The sequence below is a fragment of the Mus musculus genome, chromosome 6 (assembly GCF_000001635.26).
Source record: "Mus musculus strain C57BL/6J chromosome 6, GRCm38.p6 C57BL/6J".
Taxonomy (NCBI): domain Eukaryota; kingdom Metazoa; phylum Chordata; class Mammalia; order Rodentia; family Muridae; genus Mus; species Mus musculus.
In genome coordinates this window covers 22,913,497-22,930,808 of record NC_000072.6, presented here as the reverse complement: position 1 = coordinate 22,930,808, position 17,312 = coordinate 22,913,497, and the positions used below count along the sequence as shown (strand labels likewise).

General features: G+C 37.2%; 1 protein-coding gene across 9 annotated transcripts in view; it reads right to left on the bottom strand.

Moving 5' to 3' along the window:
• Ptprz1 (protein tyrosine phosphatase, receptor type Z, polypeptide 1) overlaps positions 1-17,312 on the bottom strand; it is a 177,602-nt gene that overhangs the window by 122,108 nt on the left and 38,182 nt on the right. For all 9 annotated transcript variants that reach the window (XM_006505013.2, XM_006505014.4, XM_006505015.4 and 6 more), the window contains exon 2: positions 4,914-4,979. In XM_006505013.2, coding sequence (XP_006505076.1) covers positions 4,914-4,979 — 66 coding nt within the window. The remainder of the gene's footprint in view (positions 1-4,913; positions 4,980-17,312) is intronic.

Here is a 17,312-nt window from a genome sequence, read left to right as displayed (position 1 = left end):
ACATATTTTCCCTCACTGAATTGTCTTTATTTGGACTGTCAGAGAAAATTTACTGATGTTAGTAGAGAGTGAATCTAGTCTTCTGACAGCGCAGTGAAGCCATGATATCAGATTCTTTTTCTGACACTCCCAGGTTTTCATTCTGCCCTCCCACCACACCTTGCCTGTCTTCCACAAATAACTTTAAAATGGAACTTTATTGAGCAACCTTGCCCTTTGTTAGCTCATTGACAGCAGTCCTGAATGGAAAAGTTGTTTTTAAACTATGTAAAAAGCACAATTAAGAGAGTAAAATTTTCCGCCCTCTATTTCTCCACCCATATGGTAGCTAGTAGGGATTTGTACTGTTCCCGCATCTCTTACAATCGTATGATCTTTGATAAACAATCTCAGCTTAAGTGGTTCCATTTAAGTTATGTTTGATGTGTCACGTGTCTGAAACGACTTATGAGTACTCTCATTGAGAAATGCCAAGCTTGCAGTTTTTATTAGTAGAACTATGTGCAAACACTCTCCCAAGTCTTCTTTTGAGAGTTCAGCTACCTGGACAAATTCAAATACTACAATACAAAATATAGCCCAAACATGAAAAACTAAGTGAGAATTAATTCATTTCTGCCGTTTACAAAGTTAGCTCTATTTGAGAACCATGCAATGAATTTAATGGAAGTGGCATTATATGGTAAGTATAGTTTTCCATTTTTGAGGAATATAGCAACATTAACAAGCATAGAATTAGAAACATTAGTCAACCTTAAATACCCGTGTTCAGATTTTTAAAAAGAGATGAATGCTATAGTGAATAATGATTTTCATGGGAGAGATACATTCACTTGGATAAAATATTTTATTTATAGTAGTTGATATTCCCAACTACAAAACAATAACAGTCTCACTCTGTTGGAACTATAAACAGTTATAAAATGCCCTCACCACTGGTCTTCTCTTTTGGATCCTCAAACATTCCAGAAACGATTTTCCAAACGAATGAAAAACATTTATATAAACAACATAATTCATCTTCCATTCTCACTTTGACTATTCAATATCCCTTTGGAAATGTGCCTCGCTTTCTCCCACAGTAACACCACTTTTTAATAAGATTACCCTTTTGTTCAGTAGACTAAGCCAGATTGACTCAGTGAACATAGTCCTGTGTAAGTCTTGTATAACAGCAGAATATTAGTATTTGTTTACAAAAATAGTTAAAAAAAAAAACAGGTAAGTGGTAAGTTTTTGAGAGATGGCTTGTAAGTTTCTTAGGAACAGAAAAGAAAAATGCAACTCTAAAAGCCATAGCATACAGAACATTTAAACTTCATGAAATGACCTTGGAGAAGAATTCATGTTAGAGGCAGCATTTTTAAATTATACTAGTCACACTGGGAAGATGGTTTGCCTCCACACTGCCCAGAATCTGACGTCAGCAGACATGGCACAGAACAATCTATCGAGATGTCATTTTATCATGGTGAATGGTTTCTCTGGCATTTGTCTTTCCCACCTATAAAGGTGCAACAGTTGCAATTCAATATAAAACACAGCATTTATCTTTTGGATGAAAATAAATTTAAAATGATTGCAGTTGTCAGATATAATGTTATAAAGTATGTAAAATTATAGTTTTTGGAAAAGGTACTATTTATTCATTAATAAACTTATAACCCGATCAATAACATCACTAATTCATGCACAAAAAGATATTTTATAGCAATACAAATATATTACCTATCTAAATTCAACTTTTAACAATATTCATCTTTAAAGAAGATAACATTATAGCAGTGGGAATTTAGGAAATTATTTAGCTTTAGTCACTATAACAAAAGTAATATTCAGAAGAATTCCTAGATAGTCCGTTAGTAGTATTAATTTATTCAGACTATATAATTTGAAGTTACTTTTAGTCACTCAATACTTCCCAGTGTTTCAAAAATTAAGCAATTATTTTCCAGTGTTTAATCTGACTGTGATAATTATTTTATTATTTATATATTTTAGCCTCAATATTATTTTAATAAAGTTAAAATAAGTTAAAATACTTGAAACTATTAATTGCAATACAATTCAAAGATGAGATATCTTTATCTTTTAACGTATGAAAAATTTACTTTTAAATTTTTATGCTGTATGAGTTACGTATGTGATAGAGAAAAACTTGTCCACATCCTAGAGTCAAATGCAGACCTAAATTTATTCAGATGAATATCATATAAATATGTATAAAAAAGCACAAGTCAAATTATATAGGTCAATTCTGAGGCTCTCTCACTTCTGATTTTAAGTCTTTATGCCATACACTATTAATTGAACATCACCTCAGAATGTCATATGTCCCCCAACAACATAACTTAGTCTCTGTTGTGTGAGTGACTAAACAAATCAAATAATTTGGAAAATGAATATTTAAAAATGTGATTTTTTTACTAAATTTTCATTGAACTTTTAAAATTAGCACTAGTGAAAATGTTGGAATGAAAATATGTAATATAACTTTTAAAGGTTTGTTCGGCTATATCTCATGATGAATGTAAAAAATATTATATAACAAATTATAAAAGCCCTTTGATCAAGCAATTCTTTTTATCAAACTCCATTTTAAAGAAGCTCGGGTGAATAGTTGTGGATTTAAATTGCGACTTATTGATGTAAGAGCAAACTAATGAAAGAAAGAAAACTAAACAATTTCAAATGAGACAGAATTGTGGATAATTTTTGTTCTTATATTATTTTACAATGTTTACAAAATAAAAACCCATTTTCCATAGATTTTTAGATTATCATTATACATGAGAACAGTGAAGCAACATTGATTTTTCCTATTCTGACACTACATCGACCGCTTCCCATATTCCAACTGGAATTCATTTTTTCTTGTTGTCCTCCTCCTTCTCCTCCTCCTCCTCCCCCTCCTCCTCCTCCTCCTCTTCCTCCTCTTCCTCCTCCCCCCTCCTCTTCCTCCTCCTCCTCTTCATCCTCCTCTTCCTCTTCTCCCTCCTCCTTTCTCTCTCCTTCCTTCCTTCCTTCCTTCCTTCCTTCCTTCCTTCCTTTCTTTCTTTCTTTCTTTCTTTCTTTCTTTCTTTCTTTCTTTCTTTTTTTCTTTCTTTCTCTCTTCTTCCTTCCTTCCTTTCTTTCTTTCTTTCTTTCTTTCTTTCTTTCTTTCTTTCTTTTTCTTTTTTTTGAGACAGGGTCTCTCTACATAGCCCTGGCTATCCTGGATCTCACTATGGAGACCAGGTTGATCTTGAACTTAGAGAAAGCCACCTGCCTCTGCCTCCTGAGTGCTAAGATTAAGGGAATGGACCACTATGCCCAGCTTTGATTATTTTTTTTAATCCAATTTCAGAAAAAAATCAGAGACAATTTAGAATAACATATGTCATTAAAAGGAAAAAAAAGAAGAAAGAAAGAAATTAGATTAGAAATTAGAAATTGCATATAAATAAGAAAATTAACTGTCCCAACACTTATAATTACTTATAAGACTTAGCTATATGAACACAAAGGGAGTAGTTAAGTAGTAAATCTTCTAATCACTTCAGTCTCAGGCATACATTTAGAACCGTTAAGGCCTAGATGCAATATTATGGCCTAGGTAAAAAGTTAAAGCCTTGGTCACTATTACCTGGCTAGCTTGCCATTTTTGACCTGTTGCAAGTATTATAAGGAAATGTTCTCATATGCTGTTTCTGCTCTTACTAGGAAAATTTCTCATGCCCAAGTTGTTTGCAATATGTTGATTGCTATGTTCTGTGCCCTTTGAAACCAATCACAATAGAAGTCAGAAGTACTACTTTGTATAGTTACCTATAGTAAGCTTGAGCCTGAACCAACCACCTGGAGGTACTTCCTGTATCTGTGTATAAGCTTTACTGGTATTGTATGGGTGAGTGTAAGCAAAAAATGGCTCATAATGAGACCCATTATTTTGAATACTAACAAAAATTTATAAAAAGGAGATGTATATCTATCTATAAAATTTAATATTTTATATTTAACCTATGCTTTGTTTTGTTTTTTTAAGTAAAATCAAGCTCAAATTATCTAGGCTTATGGTCAGTTCTTTTTCTTTTCTTTTTTCTCCTGATTTCATCTCATCGACTAACTTGTAAGTCTATTCAGTTCCCAACTACAGTGCTCGTCCACAATGTCCCAAGTGGTTGCCAAATGTGTGGTCCATTCGGATTCCTCTTATGTTCTCCCATCAACACTAACATTTCTCTTCTTTGTGAAGCTTTGATTTTTGACTTATGGTTAGGATTCTTTCTAACCCACTTCAAATATTTATGATGATTCAAGCCAAGTACAGTCATCATACGAAATAATTTTAAAGTTTGGTTCCAATGAGCTCAGTCACAGACATATAGACATTCAGAAGGAAGACCTTACTCAAAAAAAAAAAAAAAAAAAAAAAAAAAAAAAAGAAAGAAAGAAAGAAAGAAGAGAAAAAAGAAAAGAAAGAAACATACATTATGAACATTTATAAAATGATAATCACTATCTCAGTTATAACAGCATCTACCACGTAATGGAAGTTTCCATTTAAACAACAACAACAAAAGCCAAAGCTTTAAGAAACTGTATTGCACTTCATTGACTCATTGCCTGCTGAGCCTAGCCCTCAGCTTCACGGATGAAGAAGACTGATACTCGGGTTGCCTACACAGATCCCCAAGAAATACAGATAAAGGTCTGAGAACTAAGTTCAGTTCTATTCAACATGCTAGACTACCAAACTTAGGAGAAGCCCATTGAAAATAACTTTCTTCCAATGACATTTTATTAATTAATAGCTCTATGCGGAAGTAGGCAAAAATGATGTGCTAGACTACAAGAATTCCTTTTACAGAAAGTAACAAATACAGAGCCAAGAAAGTTTTTGTTAATTATCACGGTGTAAGCAATAAGCTTACCTGTGTAGGACCAGCCAATCTCTTCAACAAGTTTCCTCTGTTGTCTGTAGTATCCATAAGCCCAGTCTAGAACCAAGAATAATGAAACCATTGATTTGAAGAAAAACAGGTGGCTAAAACTTAAAATGATAAGTTGTCTAAATATTTTAAACAGCATGGGTGATTATTTTTAACATTCTTTTCTATGCTGCCCTCCCGACATCTCCATTCAGTCACGTCTCCACTGTTATCGGCATCGACACATCTGCAGTAATTAGTGAAAACTGTAAGTAATACTTGTAAAGACTGCTAAAGTTTAGGCAGAGTCAGAACAAAGTTCACAGCAACTCGGAGGCATCATCATGAAGGAGACATGGCCAGAAAGGACAGCTTGTCTTCAAGTTCAAGACCTGAAATCCTGCTACTTGAAACCATTTTGGGTTTACAATCTAACACACACCTATAAATTTTTAAAAGAGCCCAAAGGATTATCTCGCGTTCCAAACGTGTTTCCTTCTGAAATCAAATGAAATTAGATGTCTTGAGGAAACTGAAATCTTTAATGTATGACTATGATAAGGGGAAAGGCTGTATTGGACATTGTAAGTGAATTCATCACTGGAGGACCGGGAGTACCTGGTGGAGGTAAGGCTGTGGGAAAACTTCCAACATTGTGAAAGTGGCAGATGCCTCATGGCTCAAGGAGACAGGCTCTAGGGAAAATGTGCAATTCGTAGAGGAAGAAGATAAGCAGAAGTCTGATCTTCATTCTGTGTAATTTAACAGGTACCTAGACCCATCTCACCATCCAGGGATCGGGGGTCTCCGTACTAATTCATGTGCCATACACCCTTAATCCCCGACTACAGGGGATTCCACTGCACTGTTTCAGTTCCAGTGCAGCTACAGGAAACCTTTGCAGGTTGTGTCTGGGACCGACCTGGTCAGTACAGCTGTCAGAACTCCTTATGCTGAAAAGGCTACAGTTTACTGACGAACTTGGGAAGCATTGTCCATTCCAAGATGGGATTCTGACCATATAGCTCTCATTTGAGTATTTACACATAAATGCACATGTTGTATATTGATTTTTTTCTTATTGATGGAGAAAAGTATTTCTTATCACCTACTCTCTATGTATCTAAATATGGTTGACACTTCATGTAAACCCAGTTATAAAACAAATGATTCTGTGATCGGTTTCCTTCACTTCACATGTTTTTAATGCTGCCGTATCAGAACTTTTCTCTATTTTTTTAACACCAAGGTTCTTCCTCTATCTCCCATGCTTGACTAAATGGTAACCAGTTAGTTCCTGGTACTTGGTTCCTAACCTTCGTTGTCTTAGACTACCATTTTACTGCTGAAATGCTGCGACTGTACAAACTTTTCTCTTCCTGTTGAGATGCAGAAATCTTTTACTACCAACCTGGAAATTTACTTCTGAAGTACTGGGAACCAGGTCTAATCATGTAGCCGTAACCTGGAAATTTACTTCTCAAGTACTGGGAACCAGGTCTAATCATGTAGCCGTAACCTGGAAATTTACTTCTCAAGTACTGGGAACCAGGTCTAATCATGTAGCCGCAAAGGGAAAGGGGATGTATCCTTGTCCCGCCCGCTGCGTCATGGGGCACTTGCAGCACATGCTAAGTACCTGACTTTATTACCTGAGTTTATTCTTTCTTTGGATAAAATCTGTTAACAAAGCCAGGTGATGGTGGCGCATATCTTTAATCCCAACACTCAGGCGAGAGGTTAAGTGGATCTCTGGAAGTTCAAGGCCAGCTTGGTCTACAGAACAAGTTCCAGAACAGCCAAGGCTACACAGAAAAACTCTGTCTCAAAAAACAACCAAACCAAACCAAACAAAAACCTGTTAACAAGCACAGGGACCCTACTGCTTTCTTCAGATGTCATTCAGGTCTTAGCAGCAGCTCATCATAGCCCTTAGGAAACGTTATCCCCAGAGGTGAAGTCAGATTGGCTCTGGATGGTCTTTTTGACTACAATAGCACTGAAAACATTGTTTCTATAATGTTTACATCTGCCTGCTGAAAAGCCTGTTTTGAAAAGCAGAGACACCCTATTTTATTTACCCTCCAGTGGATACTCAGGTAGTTTCCATTTGGGGTATGAGAGAAATGGTTTGTACAGGTAGTCATTGACAAAGGCAAAGCTCTAAAGCAGAGCTTCTGTTCCCCCATTCATCCAGGATTAAGGGGCTATTCATGACTTTTCTAAGGTTCTGTCTTCTGACCAGGATCCTTGCATAACTTTAAGGGAAATAAAGGAAAGCAAAGTCATGCAGGAACCCAGAGGTCTGCAGCAACCCGGAGGTCTGCAGCAACCCAGAGGTCTGCTAGCACAACTGAAATGAGTCGGTTATAGAAGATTGACTGGACAGGAGATTTCTCCTGGCAAGCAACCTGATGTTTCCCCCTAAAATTTTGCATCCACACTACAAGAAGTGATTTCTAATCTTTTATTAAAGCATCTTAACTGTATCACTTTAAATGGTAGTACTTTTTATCATATAGAACCATTTTGATGATTTGCCAGCATCAGATACCGTGCAAAAACTAACTGTACTTAACCAGTGATCCTTTGAAGTCAGTGTAACAGTAAACCCTTGCTTCAACATTTTGTTACAAACAATTACAGCAAAATGTGAGCCAACTTTTGGCTTTCATTTCAGGGCTTCATCACCACACAGTGAGTATTTGTCCTGGGTTTCTAATTACACACATTAGGGAAGCATTTTCAATACAAGATTCCCAGGTGTTGGTAGCTCTCATCAGCCCCTTTATGTATTGTTCCCTTAATTGTTACTTCATACAATGCTGTCACACATTCATATGCTAATTACCCAGACCTTGGGCGTGAGAGAGTACCCCACTTTAAGAACTGAGCTCTGAGGCCTGATAGATGAGATGTGATAGCTCCAGTGAACAGGAAAAGAGGAATGGCTCACTTTTTTTCTGGCATTATATACACTGGAACACAGTAAATCCTACATAAGGTACAATTTATCAAAGTGCTTAAACATTTACCATTCATGAACATTATAAATTATAGACTTGTTTTCTTTTTTTTGTGCAGATTTTAGTTTTTGTAGCTTTGACATTTTTATTTTTTATTTTTTTCTTTTAGATTGAAAATACATAGTACGTGTGTACTGGCTTGTTTTATGTTAACCTTACACAAGCTAGACTCCTCAGAGGAAGGAAACTTCAATGGAGAAAAATGTCTCAACCCTAACTAATACAGTCTGTTTAAAATCTGTATTGTAGTTATGAAAGTAGGAGAGAAATTCTAAGGAACCATATATATGAATGTAGGTAAATAAATATGTTTCCGGACAACTTATTTTAAAGGCTACTCTGAAATTTGTTATGAAAAAAATGTTTTTTTTTAAATGGAGTGAGTTTTGACTTAAAAATTTGAAAGAGATTCAGCTTGTATACACTCAAATAACTTTAAACATTTATTTTTCAGCCCATTTCATCTTAGTCTTCCCTGAAGAATCAATATAAGGGGCTCAGTGGATAAAAGCACTTGCTAGCAAGAATGATGATCTGAAGTCAATCCTGGGATTCACATAGTGGAAGGACAGAAACTCCTGAGAGCTGTCCTCTGACTTCTGCACAAGGACCATGGCACAGACAAAAGTTTAAAAATAAAAAACAAACCTTTCAAACAACCTAAGAGATTAAAATAGGAATATACATATAAGCATACACACAACTATATGTTTACTACTCTTTATACTCATATAAAGCAACATTTTACTTTCCTTAATAATTACCATTACTATTTACCTCAAGTTTTTTTAAATTATCTATATATTTTTATTAGGTATTTATTTCATTTACATTTCCAATGCTATCCCAAAAGTCCCCCACACACTCCCCTACCTACTCCCCCACCCTCCCACTCCCAATTCTTGGCCCTGGCATTCCCCTGTACTGAGGCAGATAAAGTTGGCATGACCAATGGGCCTCTCTTTCCACTGATGGCCAACTAGGCCATCTTCTGATACATATGCAGCTAGAGACACGAGCTCCAGGGGGTACTGGTTAGTTCATATTGTTGTTCAACCTATAGGGTTGCAGATCCCTTTAGCTCCTTGGTTACTTTCTCCAGCTCCTCCATTGTGGGCCCTGTGATCCATCCAATAGCTGACTGTGAGCCTCCACTTCTGTGTTTGCTAGGCCCCGGCATAGTCTCACATGAGACAGCTATATCAGGGTCCTTTCAGCAAAATCTTGCTAGTGTATGCAATGGTGTCAGCATTTGGAGGCTGATTATGGGAAGGATCCCCAGATATGGCAGTCTCTACATGGTCCATCCTTTTGTCTCAGCTCCAAACTGTGTCTCTGTAACTCCTTCCATGGGTGATTTGTTCCCAAGTCTAAGAAGGGGCAAAGTGTCCACACTTTGGTCTTCGTTCTTCTTGAGTTTCATGTGTTTAGGAAATTGTATCTTGGGTATTCTAAGTTTGTGGGCTAATATCCACTTATCAGTGAGTACATATTGTGTGAGTTCTTTTGTGATTGGGTTACCTCACTCAGGATGATGCCCTCCAGGTCCATCCATTTGCCTAGGAATTTCATAAATTCATTGTTCTTAATAGCTGCCTAGTACTCCATTGTGTAAATGTACCACATTTTCTGTATCCATTCCTCCGTTGAGGGCCATCTGGGTTCTTTCCAACTTCTGGCTATTATAAATAAGGCTGCTATGAACATAGTGGAGCAGGTGTCCTTCTTACCAGTTGGAACATCCTCTGGATATATGACCAGGAGAGGTATTGCAGGATCCTCCGGTAGTACCATGTCTAATTTTCTAAGGAACCGCCAAACTGATTTCCAGAGTGGTTGTACAAGCTTGCAATCCCACCAACAATGGAGGAGTGTTCCTCTTTCTCCACATCCTCGCCAGCATCTGCTGTCACCTGAATTTTTGATCTTACCCATTCTGACTGGTGTGGTGGAATCTCAGGGTTGTTTTGATTTGCATTTCCCTGATGATTAAGGATGTTGAACATTTTTTCAGGTGCTTCTCAGCCATTCATTATTCCTCAGGTGAGAATTCTTTGTTTAGCTCTGAGCCCCATTTTTTAATGGGGTTATTTGATTTTCTGGAGTCCACCTTCTTGAGTTCTTTATATATATATTGGATATTAGTCCCCTATATGATTTAAGATAGGTAAAGATCCTTTCCCAATCTGTTTGTGGTCTTTTTGTCTTATTGGCAGTGTCTTTTGCCTTGCAGAAGCCTTGCAATTTTATGAGGTCCCATTTGTTGATTCTTAATCTTACAGCACAAGCCATTGCTGTTCTATTCAGGAATTTTTCCCCTGTAACCATATCTTGGAGGTTTTTCCCTACTTTCTCCTCTATAAGTTTCAGTGTCTCTGGTTTTATGTGGAGTTCCTTAATCCACTTAGATTTGACCTTAGTACAAGGAGATAGGAATGGATCAATTCGCATTCTTCTATATTATAACTGCCAGTTGTGCCAACACCATTTGTTGAAAATGCTGTCTTTTTTCCACTGGATGGTTTTTGCTCCCTTGTCAAAGATCAAGTGACCATAGGTGTGTGGGTTCATTTCTGGGTCTTCAATTCTATTCCCTTGGTCTACTTGTCTGTCGCTATACCAGTACTATGCAGTTTTTATCACAATTGCTTTGCCTCAAGTTTTAAAAGCCCCCCTTACCAAATAAAAATGAGGTGCTCATTCCCTACTAATGCATCCTAAATACTTTAATCATAAAATCACTCCAAGTGTACTCTAAGAAAGGTCTCAGTTATGTCTTGATCAATGTTATCATCTGCCTCCTATTACAGATTGTAGGAACAGTGTTCTTATGGTACACATCGAGACATGTGCATATTGAATGTCATACAGTGTCCAGAATATGAAAGGGTAAAGAAATAGAGTGGTTTTCAGGAAGAGAAACCAAGGAAAATATAACCACAAACATAAGTTTAGTATTCATGATTCTGAAAAAGGACTTGCCAAAGTAGAGAATAGTTCCACATCTCATAACCTTTAAAGACATCACTAAGACTCTTCAGCAGAGTGAGGAACCCGGAAGGGTGGGGAAAGAGCCAAATAATTAGAATGAATTTTTGGAAGCTCTTGAGAAAAGCTGACAAGGAAAGCCATGAAGAGAGGGACTGTGTGTTCTGGTAGAAGAAAAGGGCTGAGTCTTAGGAGAGGCAAACAACAGAGCTTTCCAAAAGTTGTAGGGTCAGCCAAAATTTCACGTAATCCTGCAGGTCATTCATTAGAGATGTATTCTTGGGAGTATTGACTGTGTTGAAAGGTCATATAGATCTCTCCAGCTTTAATATACAGCTTACTTTCTTTTCTTCCTGGGATTTCTGATTTTAATGGAATGCAGTCTATTGAGTTGATGGATGTGTGTCAAATGTATTTCATGTATGGGTAAACTTTGATGTCTATAAAAAAAGATGATGGAGTAACAAGATAAATATTTTATCTGAAGTGAACAGGGTGAAGGAATGTTCATGAAGAAGGATAGCTGACTTATAAAGCTTTGAACAAGGGGCCCACAAATCTGAAGACAGTCTATTATCACCAGAGCAATTATTCACTAAATATTTTGACATGAAGATATTGTGCAGCAATGATTTTTTTAAAGATTGACAGTGACTCCAGTCACAGAATATAAAACAAATCCCTTCTTTGAGGAAAATACAATAAAATAAAACCCAAAATGAGAGTTTAAGAAAGGGCTCCACTTGTGTTGAAAGAACCCCATGAACATACCACATAGGAATGAAGTCCTCTCTGGGTGGTTGACATTACATTTACACATCTGTGACCAAATACTTGATAGACACCATGTAAGAGAGGGAAGATTTGATTTTGCTTGTCCCTAAGTGCATGAGAAGAACATCATAGCTGTGGGAGAACATAGACTCATTACTCCTCATTAGCCAGAAAACAGGAAACCTGGCAAGGCCAGGGAAGCTATGTCCTAAAGGACTCAGTGATGGTGACCTACTCTCTCCTATCAGGTCTCACCACCTAACATTTCTAGAACCTCCCCAAATAGTGCAACCAGATTAACCACCACCCACCCCAACACAGGAAACCAAAGAGAATAGTTCCTCTTCAGAACATAGTGTAATGTGTGCTTAGGTTTCCCTGCTGGGATTGCCTTTCTCTTTCTTACAAGAAGCTTGAATTCATTATCCAATGATCAAAGGTCGGCAGCCAACTGTTGCAAACTTTCCATGTAAAATTAAATTCTGTGAGTAAAGAGTTTTCAGTATCATTTTAATGTAAGTCACATTAACCCAATTCTTTGCTCAAGGCTAACCGATGGATGCTAGATTTTTCTCTGCACATCTTCTTGTCATTCATTTCTAATGACCATGCAGCCTGTCTTCCTCACTTCATGCAGCATATACACAAACACTTGTGGATATGACTTGGCTAATTATAGTCAGTCAGATAATATGGCCTCCTTGGGATATAGTAATCAATCAAACATTTTCTTACCATTAATTACTATAAATGTAACCCAAGTTTCTAAAAACACATTTCTGTGTAAAATATACATGCACCACTGAGCCCTACTCTAACTCTTTGATTTCAGCTGCCTTCTGGTGCTGAAAGGGAACACTTCACTGGAGAGCCATCTTCAGAGACTTAACAGCAACAGTAGAATCTTTAGTCTCAAACTTTAAGAAGGAATACAGTGAAAATAGCAGGGTTTGTTAATTTGTATCATTAACAAGGAATTCTAGATTAAAAATAAGTTGTATAGGCAAGACAAATTGTGGGTCCAAAGTTTCGTAGCTGTGTTGGTATTTCCGTCTCTCCATTGGAAATCTTGCCTAGTTTTCAGGAGGTGACCATTTCACAGGGATGGGATAGAACTACTCCCCCTACACATATGTAACTGGTATACAGCATGTCCCTCATGTGGGACCTCTAACAGAAGGAGCAGGGGCTGTGCCTGACTCTGTTGCTTGCCTTTGGATCTTTCCCTCCTAACTGGAAGGCCTTGTCTAGATTAAAAAGAAGATGAACCCAGTCCTACTACAACTTGATATGCTAAGGCAGACTGGTATTCATGGGAGGTTTTCTTCTGTGAGGGGGAAAGGAGGGGATGAAGGGGGAGGTGGGGTGTGAGGGAGAGACTGGGAGGAGAGAAAAGAGAGGAAGCTCAAATCAAGATGTAAACTAAATAAATAAATTACTGAAAAAATAAACATAAGTTCACGTGATCTGTATCTAGAGAATAAGCTTAAAGAGACAAACCCCCAAATGTTTGAATAACTCTATGAATATTTATCAACACTATTCAGAGTTTTCAATGACAACTCACATGCTTCTCTTGGAAAGTAGTGTATTTTCTTAATCTTAAACACATACTTGTAACTTCCAGTGACTCATCTATATCTCTAAAGTTGAAAATTTTTTAAATTTAAAAACATGCTCATAATAATCTTTATCATATAAATGTTCATGCGTGCTTGCTTTAAATACATTTGAAAAAATGTAGATACACAAAATAGTTTTAAAATCACATAATCTCTTCTGTTAATAGAAAATTGCACCTTATGACCTGATGCGTTCATTCTATTTTATTGTTTGAGAATTTCATACATGCATATAAAACGATCAAGTCCATCCCCCTTCTCATGCATCCCCATACCCAAACACACACTCTCCCTCCCAAATTCATGTGCTTTTTGTTAAGCCCATTGAGTCCACTTAGAGCCGCCAGTTTGTGCATAGGTATAGAATCATCTTCTGGACCATGAGTAGTCTCTCAAGGGCTATATATCCATGAAGAAACCTGAATCTTTCTCTCCAATCAGCAGTCAATTGCCAATCACACTTCAGCTAATGGGGGACTTCCCATAATACCACCTGTATGCCTCCCAGGATTTTAATCTTGTGCATGAAGTCACAGTTTCTGTGAGTTCATATGTGCAATGACCATATCATGGCCAGAGGACAGTTTTCTTGCAGTCAACCATTACATCTGATTCTTACAATCTTTCCAACTCCTCCATGGTGATCTCTGTGTCTTGGGACAGGAATATGTGTATATTTTTTAAATGGTGGATACTCATGTATATTTAATTCAGACTTTAAATAACCTTAGTTAAATCCTTTATTTAGTTGATAATGTCCATTTTCACAAACTAACAAACTACTGATCTAATCTCAAGAAATGAATATGCTTCTACAGCATCATAGGAATATATTTAAACCATTCTCTGTACTTTGGTTATTAATATTTAAAGTCAGGGAGTGGAAAAATGGCTCATCTCCAACTCCAGCTCCTGGAGATCTGACTCCCTTCTCTGGCCTCTGTGGAACGATACTTACATGAACAAACCCACATACATACAAAATTTTAAATAATGTCAATAGTAATTATGGTAACATATTTTAGAATCTGCTTATGTTTGAAACTCTTATCTCATGGATTTAAATGAGTGATGACAGTTTCCATTATTGCAGCTTAGGATATGTTGATGCATAAAATAAAGTTTATAGATTGCCTATCTTTTTTATTAAAAATTGATGAAATAGACAACTCATTTTGTCATTACACAATCATAGGTACATACTTTATACCCATAATTAACAGTGAATTGCTCTGCCATAAAAGAAAAATCAAATTTTTAATGACACTAATAATAAAACTAGCTATAGAAATAATAATGTATGTAAAAATAAAAAGTAGAATTAGCTGAAAGTATACAAAGTAGTAAGATAAGAAGACACTCATGAGAATGTTAAAACACTATAAATTATTAAATGTTATTGTATTTGTATTATATATCATTGTGTTATTATGTAGTGACGAATTATGTGTAGTATAGTGTATTACTATTTAGTAATATAGATAAGTCTGTTTCCAGGAAGTCTTTTATTCTCCTGCTTACACTGAAATTCATTATAGAATAAACTACATAGAGAAATCATGCTGGAACTGCACTGCTTTTTAGTTTTCAAGGTGTTGGGAGCTTCTTTGCAGATGGCTGAAGGAGAAAAGTCAAGTCTTACCGAGCTGTGCACTCTAATAACACACTACTGGCCTGACAGTCAAGGTGGCTCACTAGTGCAATAGTGGCAAAACTGTTATAAAGGTAACCAATTGCTCTCTGATTGGATTTGAGGCTTACTTCACAGGAGGGAATTCATTCTACAACACTTCTCCCCCTTCTTCCTCTGGCTCTTATTTCCATGCCTTCTTCAGTGATGGTTCCTAAGCCTTGAAGACAGTGATGGAAGTGTCTATTTAGGACTTACAATTATTAGTCACTCTCTCAGCACCATTATCAATCTCTTCAACAAGCATCGCCCTTCTGCTAAAAGAAGCTTCTCTAGCTAATGCTGTGAGTCTAGGAAGAAGAATCATAAAATAAATGACTATTTTATTTGACTGTTTGATTACATAGATGTTAATTTTTGTAATTGTTAAATTCAAAGCATAAATGTCTATACATCAATAAGAGCAAAATATGAACAGGAGAAAAAATTAACTGGGTGGGAGGATGTGGAGCAAGAGGAACACTCCTCCCTTGCTGGTGGGAGGGCAAGCTTGTTCAGCCACTTTGGAAATCAGTATGGCAGTTTCTCAGAAAATTTGGAGTCCATCTACATGAAGACCCAGTTTTATCATTCTTGGACATATACTCAAAGGATGCGGAAGGGGAGTGGATATTTTAGTGGGCTGGGGTTGCTGGAGATGGTAACAGGAGGGATCTGTTGGGGGCATGGAGGGAGAGAGTACTAGGAGAGACACCTGGAATTGGGAAGGATTGGGGAAGCAGTGTGAAACCTAATGCAATGGGTACACCCTGGAATCTATGAGGGTGACCCTTGAGAAGACTCTTAGTAATGGGGGATACAGAGCCTGAACTGGGCATTTTCTGTAACCAAGCAAGGCTTGGAATGCTACTTCAGACACAATAGATCTACTGAGAATTGTTAGACTGGGGCTGGGAAGCGAGCTCAGTTGGTAAAGTGCTTTCGTTACAATACAAGGACCCAAGGTCCCTCTCCAGAACTCCTGACTTAAAAAAAATCCAGTTGTGATAGTGCACTCATAAGCCACTAAGAAAGTAGAGACAGATGGATCCCTAAGGCTCATTGCCCTGCTGGCTTAGCCTCCCAGGAAAGTTCTGGGCTGGTGTGAGACCTTCCTTGAAAAGATACTGGATAGCACCTAAGAGACAGCACCCAACACTGTCCTCTGGTTTCCACACACATACACCAACACATATATCTAAAAGTACATGGCACTCACACACAAGTAAATAAAACAGGGTGTGAGTTCAGTGAACAGACTCGCAAAGGTTTGCTATTGGTATTTTAATGCTCACTAATGCTAAAAGGATTTTTTTTCTTTTTTGCATACAAGTGTGAGGCTGACCTGGTGTGCACTTTCTGCTATGTAAGTTGGAAAGAGTAACTCAAGAATCTGGACATTTTTCATATCTCCTGACACCATAATCATCTATTTTAAAAGCAACTCACGTGGGAGGGATCAAAGGGTGATGTGCCAAGCTGTTGGTAACACCTCAAATAAAAGCTAGTTAGTGGGAAATAAGTTAATCTGCAGAGTAGGAGTGCTTAAACTAGGGCCACACTGTTAAAACATGTGAAGCTATTAAGGATATATTTTCAAAATTCTTATACTCTGCCTACTTTACAGGACTGAAACCATTATTGGTATTATAATATGTTTTTGTAAATACTACACATATAGAAATGTAAATTTCACCACATGGTGCCCTGGGGAGCTGACGTTGATCTTTTCATATGTTCTTATGACTGCTTGCATATATTTGATGTGACTGGATCTTTGGTGCACTTACACTTTGAAACAACATTGGAAACAACAGCCAAACAAGCTAAAGATGACCAACTCTTCTGTGTAAAGAACATTAAAAACGGTTTAAACTTGTCACTTTGGGCTTCACAATAAAAGTTTACTTCGTTTTCATAAGAAACTGTATGCAACTGTAGAGATGTATGTACACATGTATGTACAGATGTATGTACAGATGTATGTACAGATGTATGTACAGATGTATGTACTGTAACTGTATGAAGAGCAGGTAAACTGAGGATAACCAAACCCAAGTCTACACACAATGGGCAGCATCAGACTACCAAAAGCCACAGTAACTGTGAGAGCCACAGACTGTCCCCAAGGCACTCTGGTCAGATGGAGAGGGCTCTCCATGGAGGAGAAATTCTTGATACTACCTTATTCTCTTCTGCATCTTAGTTCTAGGAGATTTCTTTACAGGTAAAATGAAACCCCCAAGGTCTCGACATTGAATGGGAAAATTTGGCAACTTTCTGTGCTAACTGATCCTGAAATAGGTGTGGATTGTACTTTCAA